Source organism: Nothobranchius furzeri, chromosome 16 (assembly GCF_043380555.1).
Source record: "Nothobranchius furzeri strain GRZ-AD chromosome 16, NfurGRZ-RIMD1, whole genome shotgun sequence".
Taxonomy (NCBI): domain Eukaryota; kingdom Metazoa; phylum Chordata; class Actinopteri; order Cyprinodontiformes; family Nothobranchiidae; genus Nothobranchius; species Nothobranchius furzeri.
Genome location: NC_091756.1, coordinates 47,378,856 through 47,401,404, shown reverse-complemented (window position 1 = coordinate 47,401,404; position 22,549 = coordinate 47,378,856). Strand labels below are relative to the sequence as shown.

At 41.3% G+C, this 22,549-nt stretch overlaps 1 protein-coding gene across 1 annotated transcript; it reads left to right on the top strand.

Annotated features, from left to right (window-relative positions):
- Positions 1-2,339: 2,339 nt before the first annotated feature.
- On the top strand, positions 2,340-9,449 carry si:ch1073-13h15.3 (inactive all-trans-retinol 13,14-reductase). Its single transcript, XM_015962788.3, has 11 exons — positions 2,340-2,598; positions 3,307-3,489; positions 4,642-4,883; positions 4,961-5,156; positions 5,283-5,480; positions 5,558-5,677; positions 5,750-5,888; positions 7,794-7,903; positions 8,029-8,195; positions 8,290-8,449; positions 8,574-9,449. The coding sequence occupies exons 1-11, from the start codon at positions 2,442-2,444 to the stop codon at positions 8,741-8,743; spliced, it is 1,842 nt and encodes a 613-aa protein (XP_015818274.3). The 5' UTR covers positions 2,340-2,441; the 3' UTR covers positions 8,744-9,449.
- Positions 9,450-22,549: the final 13,100 nt, after the last annotated feature.

Genomic DNA, 22,549 nt, shown 5'->3' with positions numbered 1-22,549 from the left:
CATTTAAATAGAGCATGTTAGGTATGTGGCACAATAGCATTCAGAATATTTTATTTCAGTATGCACAGGGACACAAGGAAAAGAAAGAAAGAACAGAAACCTATTTCCATTTTAAGCACTGATGTTTTATCTCCAATTAGGAGAAACATGGAGATGTGACCTTCCTCACATAAATGATAAGAGCTCAGTTCAAAGATTGGGTTGGTGTTCTACATGAGTTTGTGACTCTGATTTAATCAGCTGTAAAATCGTAAACACGGTGGTAAAGTGTTCAAAGAGTTGTCATAGGTGAATTATCTTAATTGCCCTATTAGATAAAAACAGTTATATAACAAATTTATCAGATTCATCTTTGTTTCATTTTAGATCGTTGCTTTGACAAACTGACCACTGACGACAACAACTATAATCATACCTGCTAAATAAAGTTTTCACCAGTTTCACTAATTAGACTGATGTGTTTTTATATCAGTTTACAGCAGGTCACACTGCCCTTCCTACTGATACAGCTCCTCACTAGCACTAGTGCGTACGCACACACACACACACACACACACACACACACACACACACACACACACACACACACACACACACACACACACACACACACACACACACACACACACACACACATGCATATCTATGTCTGTGGTTATTGATTTCTGCCTATTTCATCAGATCTTTCAGCTACTGAGAACCATTGAAGAGGTGATGGGTGTGGGAACCAGGATAAAAAAAGGGGGAGCTAGAGCTACTAGACTTTGTCTTTGATGGTATGTTCCCAGAGGTAAGATTGTAAATATCTGTGAGGTTTAGGAAATGGGAGAACTTTATTTGGTCATTGTAGTCAATATTTTATTCCTTTTGAATGTAAAAAACAAAACAAACAAACAAAAAAACGGTGCATTTCTAATAGCAACACAAGGTATGACTGGATCATTTCACTCTTTTCCAGATCCTAATAACCATCCTCCAAGTAGAAGGAGGACTCACACAGCTTCAAGCAGAAGTCATGATGGCCAGGGGAAACCTTTAAACCAGAGGTGTTCAACCTTTATTGGATGAGAGCCAAAGCCATCAGTGTGTCAGAAGGGTTGTTTTTTTTGCTTTCATCTAAATGTCCTACTTCATATTTTTATCCATGTTCTATCACTGTTCAACTTATTTTGCTCTTGATTTTTCTGGTGTGTATTGTTGTAAAATAAAGTTCATTGCCAAAAAAATTCTTGTCTAATTATCAGTGTTGTTAGTATGACAGTTTCATGATAAATAACGTTTTTTTCAGGAAGCTAAAAATTGTTGGAACGGTTCATGGCATGTATGGGGGATGGCGAGATGATGGAATGATCCATAAAATTCTTTGAAGACCTAAAGACTATGAATACATTTTTGTGAACCACACTTTGTTCTGTAGAGGATGTGAATAGTCCATTAGTTTCTATTGGATAATATGTTAAATTAACTTGCCTATTCCATAAAAATACTATAATGAGCAGCACATGCACAGTAAGAAAAATATGCTACTTAAAAGCAGCAGGTGATAGTGTGACCTGCAATACAAATAGAATAAATCAATAAAATACAGGACCCCCCCCCCCAAAAAAAAGAAAGATACACATTTACTTAGTACGGAACTGGTTGGTATGGATAAATCAACAGTGCTTACATCAGGCCACCAATGCCTGTTATAAGCTAAAAAGTAAAAGAATAAAGCATCGAGTTTGGCCGCAGAAAAATGCATAGACATGTATTCGAAGCTTTTTATATTCGTTTTTCATAATTTTCAATAAAGAATTGAGCAATGTAATGCGACTTTTGGGGTAAAACAATAACTTCCGGTGGAGGTTACGTAGTTTTCGGTGATACGCCATACGTGTAATTTTAGAGCTTTCCTACAGTCGCCATTTTGCTGCAGCCAGGTATTCTTGAGCCTGTGGGGAAGCTGTGGCTGTTTAACATCCTCATTATCAAGTGTACACCCACACCCCCACGGTTTAGACGTGGCGCTCATGCAGGTGTCTCTTCCTGTTCCGATGCTGCTACACACAATATTTTTAATTTATTATTTTACTCAGTAGCAGATATGATTTAAAATGTAGTGAATTACAATTCTTTTAAAAAAAAACATACTCAAGTAAAAGTAAAAGTACAAATTTTAAAAACGACTTAAAAAGTATAAATACACAAAAAAGCTACTCAATTACAGTAACGCGAGTAAATGTAATTTGTTATTTTCTACCTCTGGTGCTTCGTCATCAGTAGTGGATCTTTTAGTCTTTTATCTTTACAACCTTTTACAACTCAGAAATGTTACATGAGTCCAAACAGCCGTTTCCTGTTCAGACCGTTGTCACAACGGCACAATAAAAGGAGGTTTATACAGGAACAGACAAATCTCAGCTGTGAAAGCACCGCCACAGAAACTTATTCCCTCAGAAATGTGGCTCTTTATTTTCCTGATCTGGTTGGCGACATGTGTCGGAGGCACATACTGGTACTTGTTTGGTAAACGAAGCCCTTTCTCTCTGGAGTCCGTGAGACCTCCTGCACCTCGAGAATTTGATCAAAAGAAGAGAGACAAAGTCATCAAGCAAGGTAAAATATAAAGGGTTGGGGTTAAATTAATAACTACTGATGAAATGAAATGGCATGAGTTCAAAAAATGTCCCTTTAAAAAAGTAAGTATAATTTTGGTGATAATTCGGATAACTGTTAGAGAAAACATCATATGATTTTGCAAATGATGTCATGAGGTTAGATGGGCATACTTTTAATTCCTTTGGTTTTTCTTGCAGTCAAGATTATGACAATGCTATTTGTAAACCTCATTCTCATTAGGCAGAAACGTCTAAAATGTTTAAATCCTATGGATAATTTACATTTATTACAGTAAGAGAGCACAGATGTCTCTGTTAATTTGATGAAATTCTCATGTCCAGGTAGGTAATTATAGATTAAGTGTAAAGCCATATTTTATGACTGTTATGATTAAATTAAATTGAATTAATTTACCTTATGTGTAATATCTGATTTAAAGCTATTACACACTTTGTATTATGCCCTCCAAACCATGAATCAGATTAAATCACAGATCTTTATCTGGGATGTGTTTTAAAATGTTTTCCCTAATTTAGATTAATCTGATTATAGCTTCATAATCTACTTTTATTGCAGAAAGGTGAACACATACCCAGGCCTTATTTCAGTGTTTACAACCTGGAAGGTGTGCGTTCTAACCTTCAGCCTGAGCAACGAGACAAATTTACATAACGCTTGATGACGTGTGTTACTGTTGCTGTCCAGGTTTCAGTGCTGACAAGGTGCCACAGAACCTGGACGTCATCGTGATCGGTAGCGGTATCGGCGGACTGACAGCTGGAGCCACGTTGGCCAAAGCAGGAAAGAAGGTTCTGGTTCTGGAACAGCACGACCAGGCCGGAGGCTGCTGCCACACGTACATCGAGAAGGGCTTTGAGTTTGATGTTGGTAAGGAGATGGAAGGAGGATTATTTTATCACATCAAATCAGAAACGTCAATTTGAACAGGATTAAATGGCTCTGACACAAAGTTCAAGGTTTCAGCAGGTTAAATATGACTGCAAATATAAAAATCCCAAACACTTTACTGAAAAAGGAAATAATGTAGCCCCTGAATCAGTTAAAGTTGAGCCCTGAATCTAAATGTTATAAGTCCCATTAGTCATCATCACACACTGGTGAAATTACACCTCCACATTTGACCCGTCCCTGCCGGGGGCAGTGAGCTGCAGCAGCGGCTGCACTCAGGAAAAGTTTGGTGGTTTAACCCATAAATCCAACCCCTTGAAGCTAAGTATCAAGCAGGGATGTAATGGGTCCCATTTTGATTGATTTGAACCCTGATCTCCTAATCCCAGGGTGGACACGTCACCACTGGCCACTGAGAAGTAGATAAACAAACAAAAATCTGGAATTTTAGTCCAACCGAAGCAAAAAGTCTCAATCAGGATAGTGAAGACTGATCACTTCAAAAAGATGGTTATTTAATTTTATATCTGACAAGAGTGATTCTCCAAACAAAGTAAGTGCACCTTTATTCAGACGCTTCAAACAGAGACTCAATTTTCCCTTAAGTAATCAACCAGATTTATGTTGTCTGATGCCATAGAAGATTTATTTAATATTTATTGAAGTAAAGAACTGCAACAGACTTTAACTCCTATTTAGTTAAAATATTTTGCACCCAACCACATTAAAGGTTATTTCCTTGGCCCAGTTATCACGACTTCTCTGATAATCTGTGCTTAAACAGAACTTACATCAGGTGTAATCAAACCCCAGTTTCTTTGTCAACAGACTGTTATGAATGAGTGAAATAATAATTTCTTCTATTCTTGCTTAAATAACTGGAATGTTTACTACAAAATAATTCATGTTTGGGTTTCATGGTCTGATTTGAATGCAGAATTGTTTGTAAAAGTTACAATTAGCTCCAAAAGGCTTTCTTCCACAGTGTCACACATAATGAAGTAAACGAGGGTGGGATTAGATCCATCAGCCCGACATTTTATTCATTTTTGGATAATTAGTTTTGTTAAGATCTCCTTTCACCTGACTTCAGTCGACATCAAGCTTTGTCTGCTGATAAAATGTCTTCAGGTCTCCACTACATCGGTCAGGTCCATGAGAACAGTCTGCTACGGATCGTTTTTGATCAGATCACGGAGGGCCAGCTGGAGTTTCAGAAACTGGACCAACAGTTTGACACCATCCACATCGGCCAAGACCACGACAAACAAGAATACACCATTGTTTCTGGTAAAACTGAAATGAAAGCTCACTTGCTGAAGCAATTTCCTGATGAGAAGAAAGCCATTGAGACTTTCTTCAAAATCATGAAGGTACTGATGGGCACATATTAAAGTAGCTTCTGTGGTTGCGTTGGAGTTTAAATTGAATTCTGCATCCATCCCAACAGATTTCTGCCAAGAAGACTCACTACCTGGCCACTCTGAAGCTGATTCCTCAGTGGGTTTCTTTATTCCTGCTCAAGTCAGGCATCGCCAACCTCATCTCTCCAGTCTTCCGCCTCTCTGGCACGTGTGCAACTGATTATTTAAACACACTGACCAAAAACAAAGATCTCCAGATCCTCTTCTCTTACCTTTTCTATGGTGGGTGGTTAATACATTTTGTTAAAGTTCTCAAAATTCTCTTGATGCAAACTAAAAAAAAAAAAAAAAAAGCTTTTGAGAGTGCTGGCATCCAAATTTTTCTGCTTTATTCCATGCACCACACAGGAGTACCACCTAAAGAGTCCAGTATTCTGATCAACGCCCTCCTGATTCATCACTACAAACGAGGAGCCTACTACCCCAAAGGAGGTGCCAGTGAGATTGCTTTTCACATCATCCGCACTATTCAGAAGTACGGAGGAAATTGCCTGGTCAGAGCTCCAGTCTGTCAGATCCTGGTCAACGAGAAAGGCGCAGCATGCGGTGAGAAGTTAAACTTGCTTGTTAACAGAAACAAACAAGTTAAGGTTTCATGACAAGTGTGTGTCTGTCTGTTCCAGGTGTGAAGGTGAAGAAGGGTCAGGAGGAAGTGGATGTTCTGGCACCTGTGGTTGTTTCTAACTGTGGTATCTTCACCACCATCCAGAAGCTCCTCCCACCTGAGATCCAAGTCAAACATGGTGGGTAACTACCTCCTTCTTAAGCAAATCCGAAGAGACATCAGGGTTTTAGTGAACTGATTTGCTCTGCAGAGGTCCAGGAGAGGCTCAACATGATGAGACACGGCAGAGGGTCGCTCCTGGTCTTTTCTGGTTTCGATGGAACCCAGGAGGACCTGGGGCTCGTCTCCACCAATTTCTGGTTGTTCAAGGACAATGACATGGATAAATCGTAAGTGTGCAACTCAAAAATCAAACTGAACACAAGAATAGGATTTTAAATCCACAAGGGGGCGCTAGTGTATAAGAAAGGAAACAACCACATCAATAAAACCTGAAGCTGCATTGAAATTTCATACTTCAAATGTCTCATTTTTAAAGAAACATGAGCAGTTGTGGCCAGATGTTTGAGTCTGACACACAAAAAGTCACAAAATGTGCTTACTAATTTTTCAAGATGGCATAATGATCTTAAGAAAGATCAGAAGAATTAGAATTAATTTGAGGCTGCACAGTGGTGCAGTGGTTAGCGCTGTTGCTTTGCAGCGAGAAGTTTGCACGTTCTCCCTGTGCATGCATGGGTTCTCTCCGAGTGCTCTGGCTTCCTCCCACAGTCCAGACACATGACTGTTAGGTTCACTGGTCTCTCTAAATTGTCCTTAGATGTGAGTGAGTGTGTGTGCTTGGTTGTTTGTCCTGTGTGTCTCTGTGTTGCCCTGAAATGGACTGGTGACCTGTTCAGGTCCATGCACGGAGACAGCTGGAGATAGGCACCAGCCCCCTGCGACCCTGCAAAGATAAACTGGTAAAGAAAATATATGAATGGATGGATGGATATAATTCATTTGTGTGTATACAATCATTCTCATTAAAAAAAAGTTGGTTTGAGTGTGGGATCAGAGCATCTTCAATGCAGGGCTTAGTCAGGAATGACAGCAGACAGGTGTGTGAGTGCATCTGCAGCACAGTCAGGAGAAGACTTCTGGAGAACTGCTTAGGACTGGGGGAAGTGATTATCTCTGATAAATTCCTTGTTCATTCGGTGCATCTGGAAAAGAAAAGGTGTTTTCTCCCATCACTGCTTTATCCTGCAAACAAACCTGAGAAAATTCACGTGTGGGGTTGCTTCTCAGCCAAAGGAGTGGATCCATGGTGGACAGCCATTGGTACCTAAATGTCCTACAAGAGGAACTTCTCTCAACGATCCTGTTTCCCAATATAAAGCACCACAGAGCACTGACTGTGACATACGGATAAACCGATAACCAAGCGTTTTGAGGAGCAAAACATTAAAACTTTGGTCTATCTTCAGGAACCTTTCTCCTATTGAGAATTTGTGGACAACAGGGTTTTGAAGCCTACCATTGACTCATTTTGCTTTGCAACACTGATGTTTTATCTCCACCCATAACATAAGCCTGGAGGAGTTCTACTCTGTGGTGGAGTTGCTATGTTAACAGTTAGCTTTCGCTGGTCAAGATGTTCTCTTTTGTTTTGTGCAAGCTAAACCAACAACAGCCTTCCCCATCATGAGCCAAGGTGGGTGAGTCCATGAATGTTAAGTGACAGCGTGACGCAGATCTGTCAGGCTTTTCTAATCCTAAAGTTCCTCCATCTATTTTTTTATCAGAAGGACACATAGGTGTAGGAGACTATTTTCACGTTGGCCTGAATGTTAAACTCAGTGACCGATCATTTTCAAAACTAATAAATAAACAAATAATATTTCTCAGTAAAGGGCCTCTTTAAAGCATCAAAAATAACAAAAGTGCTTTACATTTGAATCGAAGCTTAAAACAGGCATAGAAAATAATAAATAAGAGACAATAAAGATCAAATGAAAGTGAATAAAAACACAACCTCACCTATTCAAGGCTGGACTAGCATCAGAAAGGATTTGGAGAAGAATTTGATCAACAGAAAAACTAATATGGAATTTTTCACAAACTTCATTTAGTTATCAATAAAAGGGTAATGTGTAAAAACATTATAATTATACATCTGTAACCAAAGAAACATATGAGAAAAATATCTAGAATCCCTGAGACAGCAAACTTTGTGTAAACCAGTGGCTGCAACTGAAAAGTTTGGCTTCTTCTTCTGCTTCAATCATCCTTGCTGCTTGTTTTTTTATTAGGATGGATCATTTCTTTGCTTTGAGCAAAGAAGAAGCACCTGACAACATCCCCATGATGTTCATCACAGTGCCCTCTGCCAAAGACCCTGAAGCTAAATTGCGACATCCAGGTACTCACAGCACCAACGGTTTATACTCCTGCAAATACGGGAAAAGAGAATTTGTTTTTAAATATAAAAGAAGGACGGGCTTAACACATAACACAAGTGACGTATTCTGCGTGTGATACTTTTAGGGAAGTCCTGTATGACGATCCTGACCATGGTCAAGTATGAATGGTTTGAGGAGTGGAAGGACACAACGGTGCGCAAAAGGGGGGACGACTACCTGAACTACAAGATGAGATTTGCTAAGAACCTCTTTGATTGGGCCTGCACTGTGTTCCCTAAAATCAAGGACAAGGTGGGATCTATTAACATCTTGTAGTAATTGCTGCAAACTAAGCTAAAAGAATAAAGCTTTGATTTAAACATTATCTGTCTGTGGTGTTCTTCAGCTTGTTTTCCAGGACGTGGCAACCCCACTGACCAACATGCACTACCTGGGAGCTCAGCGTGGAGCCATGTACTCCTCTGAACACAACCTGGAACGTTTCTATGCTGAATCTGTAGCCAGAAACCGCTGCTCCACCCCTGTTAAAAACCTCTACATCTCAGGTATGAAATAATCTGAACGAGTCTTTTCTGCAATATGATTAAAGGATTTTGAACGCTTCTGTGTCTTAAAATCCCACACAAAAAGCAGTAAGCCAGTCTTATTTTTCTGTGTGGTCTATTTCAGGCCAAGACGTGTTTAGCTGTGGGATAGCAGGAGCACTTCATGGCGGACTCCTCTGCGCCTCTACGGTGTTAGATCACATTGTCTATATCGACTTGCTCCTCCTCAAAAAGAAGCTGAAGAGAAGGAAAGCCAGAGAGCTGGCTCAGCTGACCAAGAATAAGTTGCAGTGAAAGAGCTTCTCACCCCGCAGGACAAAAAATGAATTCAGTTCAATTCAAGTTTATTTATATAGCGCCAAATCACGACTAACTGTCTCAAGGCACTTCACACAGTAAACAGTCCATCACAGTTCAGTTCATTAAGCCAATCAGTAAAAAGTCTCTTATTTAAGGAACCCAGCAGGCTGTATCGAGTCACTGACTAGTGACTGACAGCAGTCCTCATACTGAGCAAGCATGCAGCGACAGTGGAGGGGAAAACCCTTCTGCACATACTTGGTGCCGATACTGGTACTCAGCCCTTTGAAGGAGTAAATGTTGTACATTCTTTGTTCTGTGTGTTTAATATGGAACATTATTATTATTATTATTTTCAGCTGGAAGCACATTGCAAACTCAATATTTACTCATAAAATTGGTTTTCATCCTATTTTTTTCATCTGGTCCTAGCTGATACCAAACTCGTTTGATTTTCTGAATTTTGGGTGTTAACTTTGTTATCTCAGCAAGCTAACAGTATAATCTTTCTCAAGCCCTGGTGCTAGAGCTATCATAGATTTTGGACTGTTTTTGTTGGGTTTTGGGTTTAAAATGGACAGATATAAATACACCTGACAGTTCAGACATTCTGAACTATGTTTTTTAAAGAATTTATTTATAGCATTATGCAGAAATGAAGTCAATAAAGAAAACAACATTACTTTGTAATGCAACCTTGGTTGGCAATGTCAGACGTCAAATGTTTCCTGACGGTCTTCACCAGCTTTGTACACACTGCACCTGCTTATTTGGCTATTCATCTAAATAGATCTCCTGTGTAGGCGGAGTCTGACAGTTTGAAGGTGTGGAAACATGTCTTTTAATCAAATAAGATCAAATAGGTGCCATTAATACAGAGTGGAGGATAGAAGAACAACTCCACGATGCTCCACTTGCTGTGCTGCCAAAAATGTTTTTAATTGTTTGCAAAGGATATCTTAAAGCCAAGATGATGGCAGCAAAAAGATCAGGCTGGACAGATGGACAGCCCCGATTGTGCCCTCAAAACGTGTATAAGAGCACTGTCTATATTAAAAGACAGACACTATTCTGTTAATGACTTCTCAGTCCTAGAAAAAATATCTGCTAAATAGTTTTATTTTGATCATATTCTACTGGAGAAACACGTTGGGTCTTCACGCCTCTTTTATTACCTTGAAATGCTCCAGGATGTTGTTGAAAGCCTGAACCATGTTGTGCGTTTGCCAGCCGTCCTAGACAAATCTCTCGTCGTAGACAGAATTGTGAATAAAACGGCGAATGTGAGGGTTATTTGCAAGTCTGTGACCGTCCAGTGTGACCAGCTCAGTGGCAGCTTATTGAGTACTCTTATGACTTTTCGAAGAAGCAATGTGTCCCTCCGATGTCCGTGACAGTGTGCGGAGGGGGATGTGGCATTCTGCTGATGTCCGTGAGACCGCATGGGGGGTAGGGGGTGTAACTGGAGGACAAGATGAACGGTTCTCTACAAGGGCTCGGCTCTCATAGTTCAGTCTGGAAACTCATTCAAGAGAGTCGATTCATTTGTGAACGTCACCCTTGAGCATCCCTAAAGAGTACCATCATCTTTCTTTACATCTGTAGATTTGCATGTTCAAAATAAAAATTCAGGGTGAAAAAAAAGACAAAATTTCTAGACCAAAAAAAATCCTGACTTCATGAATGCCTTAAGCAGGTAAACTGAGGTTTCACAGCTCCTCTGAGTTTAGTTCCCACCTATGTTGTTCTGACCCAACTTCTAACCCCGGCAGTGTTTGGGTAACTGTTCAAATCAAACGAATGGAGTGAAACCTCAGACTTCCTGCTGTAAGTGAACATTTCCTCAGTAAACGGTGGGGAGATTGGCTGACAAATTGTGGTCTGTAGGGGACGACTGGGGGGATCCGAGGAGAAGAATGAGCCCTCTGTCCAGCTGAACGGTGGGATTCTGGTACCTCTCCAGCTCCTCTACCTCTCATCCCTCTGCTGCACAGACCTGGTAAACATGTCTGCAGAGCACGCTCAATATAGCATCTTTCTTTTATACTGTCTAAAGTAAAACTAAGAAAAGTTAAAGGAATAAGAAGCATTTTTGGAGGAAGGAGATAATTATGCTGACTTTACATGGCTGGAAGTTAAGCAGACCATAACATGTAATTACAGAGGCATAAAAGAGGGCATCACTTTAGTAGAACTAAACATGAAAGTAGCTCTTACTTTCTGATGCTGTTCCCTGACTGAATCAGGGACCTGTCTAAACTCTGACATTAAGTGACCTTTATCGAGGTGACTAAAGTCCAGGAGTTGGCTGGTTTGTCCGCTAATTCTGTACCCCAGGTTCTTCACATTTATCCCAGTGAGTGATTCCCACTGGGTGAAACTGGGAGAGTCTCTTGTTTTGGGTTTAAATTCACCAACAGTCCAATTCCCACAATAAAAATCTAACACACTAACACATTTCCCATTTTAGTTGTTCAACTATTTTTACCTGTTTATTATCAAATACTGTGTATCCAGTTCCTAAATTAGTCCTTTTTCTCCATCTTCAATTCTAAATAGTTGAAATTTGACATTTTTAATACATAAACTGTGGTTGACGCTCCATGGTCTTAAAATACAGCAGCTATTTAGGGACATATGAGCGCTGTATTTCGCGTTTGCACTGTGACTGTAACCTGAAATTCAATTAAATTCAATTCAAGTTTATTTATATAGCGCCAAATCACAACAAGAGTCATCTCAAGGCACTTCACAAAGTAAACATTCCAATGCAGTTCAGTTCATGAAGCCAATCAGCAAAAAGTTTTCTAAATTGCATCGAGTCACTGACTGGTGTCAATGTCTTACAGCGATCCTGAAAGAAACAGCAGAGGGTGGCAGTGTGCCCTGGAAGCATGCAGTCTGCCACTTCAACTAAGAAGAAGAAGAAGAAGAAGAAGAGAATAGCTACACCACTGCTTGTTAGTTTGAATAATAAACAATGAAATCAAAAGACACGTTGAATTTGTCAAGTCATCATCATGGCCAGCTTTTGGCAGCCACAGCCGTTATTAGCTGGACACCTGGCTCCAAATGGTGTCCCTGACTCCCCAACTCACCTCTAGTTGCTCATTCGTCTTTTCTGTGAACTTGAGCTCCCGATCCAGTCCCATCGTATCAATTCTAAAGTCCTTCAAGAAAGTTCCTTCTACTCAACTCTCCTCTCATGCTGGAAGCAGACTGCAGTGCCAGGTATGTCGGCTCTATTTAGTCTATGTCCAAAAGTTGGCCCGCCACTCTGAAGTTGAAAGTATTCTGGCACAAAGAGTTGTAGGGGTCTGAGTGACATTTCGTTAACCCTGTAAAGCAGGGGGTGCCCAGTCCTGGACCTGGAGGGCCAGTATCCAGCAGGTTTTGGTTTTAACCTTGCTTTAACACACCTGATTTTAATCAGCAGGTAATTAACAGGCTTCTGCAGAAACTGAGGAGCTGCAGCGCAGGTGATTCAACCACTGATTCAAGTGTGTTGGAGCAGAGAAACCACAAGACCTGCTGGATACTGGCCCTCCAGGACCAGGATTGGGCATCCCTGCTGTAAAGGGTCATTTTAGCACATGCTGGCTCAAGAAAATGATGTAAAAATATGAACAAGTTGCATAGTATGGCTGTAAAACTTTTCCATTGGCTGTTGGAGTCAACCCTCAAGGTTCAGGGAATCTTTATCTACCATGGATACTTTCAAACAGCTCATAGAAGTGTGTGATTGCTAAAACCAAACACTAACAGAAAACGGATGGACAGATATTTTTTTTCTCGTTGTGTTTGTGGAGGCAGTAGAGACTCACATTGCAGCACCAAAGGATGCAAAAGGTGACTTTAGCATAAGTCCCCTTTAATGAAACTACCTGATAAACTTCTACAAGATAGCAACCACATGCTAATTAACCATAGAAAACACAAAGTGAGTGTCACTGACATTGTGCTACGACTAGGCGAGGTAATATCTCATAGTCATCTTAAACACATATAGCCAAGTTTGTCAAGGTTTTACTAAAACAAATACAAGTACATTTCTCAACATGTGATCATCTTAATTTAAATCACTGGTGTAAAAAGTGATGCTATTCAGCTACAAACTGCTACAGATACAAAACTGAATGTTGTATTTCCTCATCCATCAAATGCTGACTGTTTGAAATAAATGAGATTTATTTTTTCTGTGCATGAAAATATAAATCATCATATGCAGGACAGAGAGTCTCATGCTCAGTATGTCAGCATTAGCAGTAAACATCAGTGAAGCTTTTCAATTAAATACAGTTAAAGTCTTCTGCAGGTCAGTTCAGTATTTCACGTTGAAATAAAACTATTTTAGTCATATTCATGTCACACTATACAAGATACACACATTTTATGCTTTTAAAACTTATTTTTTCCCAAATCTGATGCCTCCATTATTAAAAGCATGAAAGTATTTTTCTGTGAAAAACTGGAGGTTGTGTAAAACTAACAGATACAGTCATCAGTCAGACGGTAAACCAAGCAGTTCTATTTAACTGAGTCAATCTGAGCTTTATTTTAAAGCCTTTTTCACCCGTTCAGCCATCCAGCTCTCCCCCTTTTCTCCTCTTGCAGGCGTCTCACACATGTTTAGACACACCGTTACATCAGGAGAGGCCCAGAGGGCTCAAACTTAACTAAAGCTGTCCCCTCTTTGAGTCAGTGTCCCTGTCCTCTGTGCTTCCCCTCAGATGAACATTCTGAGTCAAACGAATGCTACTGAAGCTGCTTTTCAGCACATATTAACCAGAAATTTTTCTTTTTCTTCTTGTTTGGATTGCAGCCTGTGAACACTGCTGCAAGAGCAGGTTTCTTGTGTTTGTGTCTCGGCCAGTTTTCCTTCTTTTCCAGATGTTGGAGCTCCTCCCTGCTGGCCGACAGCTACCTCCCACTGCTTGAACTCAGCCAACAGCCACAGCTGCCTTCAATCTGCAGAGTCTCCGAAGTAAAATCCAGATAACCGAGATGAGAGGAAGACCCAGTCTTACGGCAACAGACTGGGCTTAAGGACACAGACAGGTGACATGAAGAGTGTTTTAGTGCTGTTTGATGCACAAAAAAGTAAAAAAAATTACATTTTATTTATTTTCCCCCTGTGTCCTGTCTGGCTGTGAAACAAACAGAATTGATGCCTGAATGCTGGTGACCAGCCTTACAGGTTTACTCTCAGGTGGAGCATCAAAGCTGCTGCTTGATGCTTAAAACTTTATAGTCAGTGTTTTTTGATGCTTTTTAATTACAACCAGACACGGACAAAATAACATTTTAAGCTTTGAGCCAAACATAGATTTATTTATTTATTTTTTTTTTTGTTTTACATATAAAAGATGATATTTTTCTTCTGATTAAACTTGGTGAAATAGTTCTGCTCTGCACACACCACAACCCTTCAGTGGGAATGAAAATGCCAGGATCAGCTTTCTGGTGAGCTAAATGGAAACATAAAGCATAATTCCTCAAGTCTTTTTTCCCCTCAAACTCTCCACAGTCAGATTGGTCTAGATCAGGGGTGTCAAATATGCGGCCCGCGGGCCGGATCCAGCCCGCAAGTGGGTTAAATCCGGCCCGCGAGATGGTTGTGTAAACTTTATTTTCATACTTTACAATGTAGAGTTAAAATAAACTTATCTTTGTGAGCAAGTTTCCTCTGTAATGAGTATAAATAAAACAAAGCTGCGCTCAAGGCCCACACGAGAACTTGAATCACATCCTGAAGTTGGCTGCCACTCAGGATGTGACTTCTGATATTGATGTGCCGGTGAAAGCTAAAAGATGTAAAGTAAAATGAGTCAAATATACTTTAAGTGCTGCATGAAACTGATCTAGCCATGTGATCTGTAAGCTCTTTGAATCACTAAGGAATGTTTATTTAATTTATTGATTTTTTTTTTTTCAAATTTTCAAGTACACTTCAGGTGTTGTACTTGTACTATTTTGGATACAGTGTCCTCAGGCTCCAGCTTTGTTTTATATTGATTGTATTAAAACAAAGGAAACAATCTGAAGTTGTTTTTAATTTACCGGTCCGGCCCACTTGGGACTAGATTTCCCTCAATGTGGCCCCTGAGCTAAAATGAGTTTGACACCCCTGGTCCAGATTTCTGTGGATTAATTGGAACAGAATTTACAAAGATTGTTGTTAAAAAGACTCAAACTTCAGGGTTTCACCCTCTTTATCTGTGAGGATTTCCTGTTTTACTGTGGCTACTGTAAACTCAGTGCAGGGACAGCGGTAGCTAAGCAGGTAGATTAGGTTGTCCAGAAATCTGAAGGCATAGGTTGGATCCTGGCTCCCACCAGCTAATGCTGCTGTTGTGTCCTTAGGCAAAACAGCCTTTGCCTGCTGGTGGTGGTCAGAGGGACCGGGCGTGCCTGTGCTTGGAAGCCCCACCTCTGTCCTTGTGCCCCAGGGCAGCTGTGGCTACAATGTAGCTCATCAGGGTGAGAATACTGTATGTGTGTGAATGGATGAATTATACACTGTAGTGTAATGAACTTTGGAGTCCTCTGACTCTAAAATGAAAAACACAATTTCATCTAGCAGAAAATAAAAAATGTTTGGACATAGAAAGAGGACAAACCTGGGAGAACATTGCCATCGTGTTTCAATGATGGCGGCAGCTACGGGAGTCACACGACCTGAAAATTGATGCTATGGTTGCTATTTTTCTTCTGGACAGGTAATTCTTGCTTCATATTACAACATCTTAGCATCACAAAGGCTTTGTCTATGGGAGTGTGTATGTGTAAGCTAGCTAGCTGGGCCTAGCTTAATTGAAGAATAGTTACAGCAGCTTCAAGGTCAAAGGTCAGACATTCTCCTTCAGGATGTTCTGGTAGAGAACATAATTGCAAAGCAGCCGCAGACCATCACACTGCTACTGCCGTGCTTGGCTGATGGTGTGATATTATTTATCAAGGTGTTTTTTTGGTAATTATTAGATGGACCTTTGTGTTCATTTTAGTCAGTTTTACGTTTTGGTCAGACATTCCTTAAGATTCTACTGATGACAGTAATCCCAGTATCACAAATAGTTAAACAATTACTGTTGTGCAAAACAGCGAAAAGAACCTTGGACCCTAACCAGCTTAATTCAGGTTCCGGGGTTGGGTTACCTGTGAGAGACTTTTTGTACACTATGAGAACCAAACTCCATGATAAAACAGGGGAGCTGTTATCCAAAATGACACCGTTGAGTTGGTCTTGTCCATTTTTAATTCCTTCAAATTAAAAATAAATGTGTGTAAAACCTTCAGGAATTTTTGTGCATTTCTAAGCTTTCAAAAATCCAGTTAAGCTGGAATCAGAAAAATGAAAACAAAACCTTCTAACTTCTCTAATTTTAATATTACAATAATATTTCAATTTTGAAATAAACAAAGAGATTAAGTAATTAATTTCTCCAAATTAAAGGACAACTCAACTTATTCTGGCCACTTCTTAGAAATAAAATCAATCCAATCAAGAAAACAAAAGTTCCCACCAGCTAAACCACAAACTTCTCTCTTCTAGAGAGCTGATTGGGATCTATGGCTTTGAAACCAACTGCATGAGACGTTTGCGAGGGTAAGAGCGAGATTTTAAACAAATCGCTTTTTCTTCTGCATTTTATTTTTCCGTTTAGCTCCTCCTGCTTCTGCAGACGATTCAGGATCATGTTTCACTTTTGGGCCTCTCTGAAATGAGCCCATCCTCGTCGAATGTGCAGCCATTCATCCGCATTCGTCATTGCTGCTCGGTCTGCTGTGTGTTTACATGGAGCAGAAGAGGGAGACTGACTCCAGAGGCAGTGTACACCAGAGGGGGCTCGTGTGTGCGTGTGATGCCAGAAAAGTGATAAGTCGTCAACACACGGTTAAGAGAAATTCAGAACTCCCCCCCCCCTTCCATAAATCTTTGAGTCAAACCCTCTGGACTATAAAAATAAACTGAACCCTATGAGATGTGTTGACTCACTAGACAAAGTACAATAGGATTCATGGGGGTAAATAGAGCTTACAGGGAAAGCTTGTAACAATGGTACAAAACCCTGTTTTTCCCGTCCTGGTTGGTTTAACCCACTGGATGTTCTTCAGATCCAACTTTCCCTCACACCTTTCTCACTGTTTGTCGAGTGTTTCCCAGTTTGCTGAGAGATGTTCAGGTCCTGATCCTTAAACACAAGTGTTTGCCTTTCCACTTAGCACAGATGTGAGCAACAACTGGCCAGAGAGCAGCACATCCACATTCACTGGATATGAAGTTAAACACAGTTTGATGGAGCAGGAAGAAACAATGACATTACATTTATGATCTCTTGTACAGCATTGTGGCCAAGATGTGTGGCACATGGAATCATGATTAAAAAAACAATAACAAGTAAATAAAAACTCAGTAAAAACAAACAAAATAGCTATATCTCTGTGTTGCCCACAGTTAAGTAAACCTTCAGCATGCGTCAGTCTCCAGCTGACTCGGTCTTGTGTCCATCTCTTTGTGACCCTGAGTCTGAGGTCAAGGCGTTCCAGCCTGATGAACCCGAGAATTTGTAGGCTTCATGTTTTAACTTCAGAAGCGTCAACAGCACCCTGTGTTTGACACCAGGAGCAGTGAGACTTGAGATTGTTGATATTTTACTTTGTGATTCACTGTCTGCTTGGTCTTCAGCAGCCCGTGTGATTAAACATCTCCCCTAAAGCCACTTTGTCCCACACAGACATCACAGAAACCACAGTCACAGGCTCCGCCCTTTCCTTCTGCTCTGGAGGTTCTCTCTAGTAGAAACCTTTACCAGTCCCAGCTTTTCTGTGGCCTTCATGCCACTGAGTGAAACACGTCTTCGCTCTTATACTAGACATGGGTTTTAACAGCAGACAGGGAGTTTATGTTTGATCACCATGTATTGGTTTGACTGGACATGTTGAGAAAAGCCCGATTTGACCAAGTCTACTCAGGATCATTTTCAGCTGAATTATCTCAAAAGTTTTAAGATGGTTTGTTTCTATTCACTCATTCATAAGGAATTTCAATTTAACAACCAATTAATGGTGCTAAACTCGGTATAGTTGAAATAGATGCAGTTCAAAGATGTGTGTGTGTGTGTGTGTGTGTGTGTGTGTGTGTGTGTGTGTGTGCACATATGAGAGAACCAGTCTGATGTGTAAAGGTCATTCAGTATTTTGGGACGTGCTTGAGAATTACTTGTCATATTTAATATAAACGTTTATGGCTGTCGTCATTTAAGAGATAATTTTAAAATCTTTAAATAATCCAGTTATTTAATGAAAAAGAAAAACCTACCAAAAACGAACATATTCAGATATCAGAAGCAAAGATTTGAGATTTCATAAAATCACAGAATCTCTGTGAGAAGAATCAAGTGACCTTTCAAAGGAAGAACTTTTGTAAAATATAAAACAAAAAACGAGCTCAAAAGCAAAGATTAGAAAAAAAAAAGGTATTGATCAGCGGGGGAGGACTGATATCATCAGGACTTTGTATATTTGGAGTGTGCGAGGGTTGAATAAGCATGACTACAGGTGTTTAAAAGAGGTAACCTGCATGTTCTGGCTTGTGCTGACCTAAAGGCACAAAGTTAGAGACAGAAAAAAAGAATCACTTTCACTCAGACACCAACACAGTATGATGCTCTTCATTAGGGGAAACGTGTTATTGTGGTGAAATAAGGAATAATTAGCAGAAATTGTAACATGTCAGATTGAACTTTATTCAAATGAAGTTGTTTCAACTAAGAGGAACCCTGTTTATGAATGGGTGTCAGCAACTTGTGTCCAAAGGAGCAGAATGACTAAGGAGCTGGGATAGAACCAACAACCCTCCTATCCCCTGAGCCAATGCCATCCGTTGTCAGAAAACTGGTAAACTAATGGAGGATCTAACAGAAAAACAAAAGCAAATTGGTGAAACCAGAGAATACACGCACAAGGACAGGTAATATGTGTGCGGATCACTAACAGAGTACAGGTGTGCAGGTGGGAATAAGGAGCTATAGGTGAGGACTCTGGAGGACATCTAGTGGCTGTTGATACAAACAAAATCCAACAAAATACTAAGTAACCTAAACATCAAAACTCAATGACTCTAAAACAAAGAATAACCCCCCCCCCCCCCCCCGAAAGAAATTAAACTTACTTCTTACTTTTGCACCATATTTATTGTCAGTGTGTCAAAATTAAATAAAGTGAAAACCCTGCAGCGGATTCAAAAGGTTTCTGCTTGAGTTGTGATGGGAATAATTAACTTCCTGTAAAAATCCAGAATTATTTCTCTTTTGCACAAAAAAGATGAGATTTGATCGAATCTGTTAAGACATTTTAACAAGTTAGCATTTATGTTAGAAAAACAGCTTACCTATTTCCCTGAATAAGTTAAAAAAACTGTACTTGTGTGTGTGTGTGTGTTTTTTTTTTCTTCAAAAGTTTCCGAAGCTGAAGTCAAGCTGCAGAGCAGAGCGCTGCAGTTTTAAGTGGTTCCACATGCTTTAAAACTGGAACTCATGTGCTGGAAGAGAACAAAAATCTTCTCCTCTTTAACTCATTGAACCATTCTCTGCTGCTGTCTTCAGTCTTTTCTTTTCCCGCTTTCCCTCCCAAACAAACCCACTTAGAGAGTGTTTTCTGTAGGATTTCAGGGAGAAAGGCAGAGAAACTAAACCTTTCTCCAAGGCTAGAATATCAAATTTCAAGAAAATGGAAGAAAAAGGTCTGGAAAAGTAAAAACACTCTGGTCAGAAGTGGGCGTGTCCTCTCAAACTTGTAATATTTTCTTAAACTTTACTGCTGTGAACGTCACAGTTAAACTGCACGTGACACCACAACGCCGCAGCCCCTTTTTGCTAATTCATTGTTGGGGTGTTTGTCGCCTCAAGAAAAAAGAAAAAGACTCCTGAAGTCAATGTGGGCAGAGCCTTGTCAGGACAGATTCAGTTTAATAGAAAGGAGAAGGTGGAGTAGGGGGCACGTTTGGCACTCCCACGTCGTGAACTCCCATGATCCCCAAGGGTTGACTACTATTAGATTTTTTTTGTGTCTTTCTTCCTCCCTCTGCTGTTAGAGAAGAAGCAGTAGGAGGTGTTTAGAGGAATCAAGAACTTCAGCAATGCACAAAACAGGTAGAGACAAGACATTAGAGGGATAGACCTGAAAATTAGAGCGATACACAGAAGAAGAGACGTCAAAATGTGTTTGCAATGGAGGATAAGGAAGCAAAGACTAACGTGATCAAGGAATCTGTTTTTGGTCATTTATGATCTTTAAAGCGCCAAAATGATTAAAATATAACAATCGCAGACTCTGAAGATTCATTTGTCACATACATTTTTCTGCTGCAGATGACGGTGAAAGCACGAAATCCTCTGATGGAGTCTTGTGAAGCGGATGAGCTCCAGAAAAACCGCGAAGGAGGAATGCAGACTGCTGGCATGCTTAAGAAAAGGCAGAGGACTAAAGGGGAGATCAGCCCTGAAAGCTCTTGTTCTTTTAGCTGCAGATGCTGAGATTATTTAGCAATAATCAGAATATTTTGTTTTTCATACAACCAAAAGTTTATAAATCTAATGAGTACAATTTCTGATCAGTCTGTCATTTTTCAAGTATGATGAAGTTTCCTGCCGTGTGGAGATGCTGACTTTATGAAACAAAATTTTTATGACTTTCATGTTTGCAGATCATCCCAATTCATTCAGAACGTAACTTGAAAATGATTTTAGACATTTGTATTTTCAGCTTTTTCAAAACTGTCCCATGCCTGTATTCAGCTCTGATGTGATCTGGATGCTGGTTTTCTCTCAAACCACATAAACTGAAGCTCACAATAACACAGTATATGTTACTGGGGTCACTGGAAGAGTGAGTGCACATCCATTTACCATCTCCACGAAGATGCTGCTCCTCCTTCCTCGTCTCTTTCCTCTTTACACCTCAGCCAAGTTTCCTCCCTTTGTTGATGTGGCAGGCCTGGGAAATGAAGAGTTCATGTAGAGCAAAAAGTACACCTCCCTGTTCACTCTTTTGCTTGCAAACGTGGACAGAGGAGAAAAAAAGATAGTTTGGGAGGCTGACACATTGACACGGAATAACAAATGACTGGAGGAGGAGTCAAACATCCCAGTCTGTCCATTTGGACCCAGGAAGCTGGGATCGTGCCATTCTGACTGTCTGTTTTTACAAAGCAACAGATTAATTCATGTGTTTGATTTTCCATCCATCCATCCATCATCCATCCATCCATCCATCCATCCATCCATTTTAATCCACTTATCCGGAGTCTGGTCACAGGGGCAGTAGCCTAAGGCGAGAGGCCCAGACTTCCCTCTCCCCAGCCACTAGGGCCAGCTCCTCCAGGGGAATCCCAAGGCGTTCCCTGGCCAGGTGAGAGACATAGTCCCTCCACCGTGTCCTGGGTCTACCTTTAGGTCTCCTCCCGGTTGGATTTGCCCGGAAGACCTCACCTGGGAGGCGTCCAGGAGGCATCCTGATCTAATGCCCGAGCTAACTCAACTGGCTCCTCTTGATGTGGAGGAGCAGCGGGTCTACTCCGAGCCCCTCCCGAATGACCAAGCTTCTCACCCTATCTCTAAGGGAGAGCCCAGCCGCTCTTCGGAGAAAACTCATTTCGGCCGCTTGTATCCGCGATCTCGTTCTTTCGGTCACTACCCAAAGCTCATAACCATAGGTGAGGGTCGGAATGGACGAGGTCAAACGCCTTCTCCAAATCCACAAAACACATGTAGACTGGTTGGGCAAATTCCCACGCACCCTCCAGGATCCCCCTAAGGGTATAGAGCTGGTCCAGTGTTCCACGGCCAGGATTAAAACCACATTGCTCCTCCTGATTCTGAGGTTCAACAATCCGATGGACCCTCCTCTCCAGAACCACTGAATAGACCTTATAAGGAAGGCTCAGGAGTGTAATCCCCCTGTAGTTGGAACACACCCTGCAGTCCCCTTTTTTAAATAAGGGGTCCACCACCCCGGTCTGCCAGTCCAGTGGGACTGCCCCCGATGTCCACCTCAGCACCTGAGATTTGAGAGGCCAACCCAAAGTCCCCAAACTCTGCTTCCTCACTGGAAGACGTGTCGGTGGGATTGAGGTCTTCGAAGTATACTGCCCACCGATCCACAACGTCCTGAGTAGAAGTCAGCAGCACATCATCCTCACTATAGATAGTGTTGGTACCGCACTGCTTTCCCCCCCTGAGGCGCCGGATGATGGACCAGAATCTCCTCGAAGCCGTACGGAAGTCTTGCTCCATGTCTCACCGAACTCCTCTTATACCCGGGTTTTTGCCTTGGCGACCACCCGAGCCGCGTTCCGCTTGGACTGCTGGTACCCGTCAGCTGCCTCTGGAGTCCCACAGGCCAAAAAGACCTGATAGGACTCCTTGACAGCATCCCTGACCACTGGTGTCCACCAGCGGGTTCGGGGGTTGCCACCATGACAGGCACCGACGATCCTGCGACCACAGCAGGATCGTCCGGTCGGCCGCCTCAACAATGAAGTCACGGAACAGGGTCCATTCAGACTCAATGTCCCCCGCCTCCCCCTGAAGATTTTGGAAGTTCTGTAGGAGGTGGGAATTGAAGCTCCTTCTGACAGGAGACTCTACCAGACGTTCCCAGCAGACCTTCGCGATATGTTTGGGCCTGCCTGGTCTGACCGGCATCCTCCCCCACCATCTGAGCCAACTCACCACCAGGTAATGGTCAGTTGACAACTCCGCCCCTCTCTTCACCCGAGTGTCCAAGACATGCAGCCGCAGG

Excerpts from the sequence above, each read along its gene's own strand:
- si:ch1073-13h15.3 (XM_015962788.3), top strand. The coding sequence starts at position 2,442 with ATGTGGCTCTTTATTTTCCTGATCTGGTTGGCGACATGTGTCGGAGGC. Across the intron at positions 8,196-8,289 it reads TCCCTAAAATCAAGGACAAG|CTTGTTTTCCAGGACGTGGC; the intron begins GTGGGATCTATT and ends GGTGTTCTTCAG. Across the intron at positions 8,450-8,573 it reads TAAAAACCTCTACATCTCAG|GCCAAGACGTGTTTAGCTGT; the intron begins GTATGAAATAAT and ends GGTCTATTTCAG.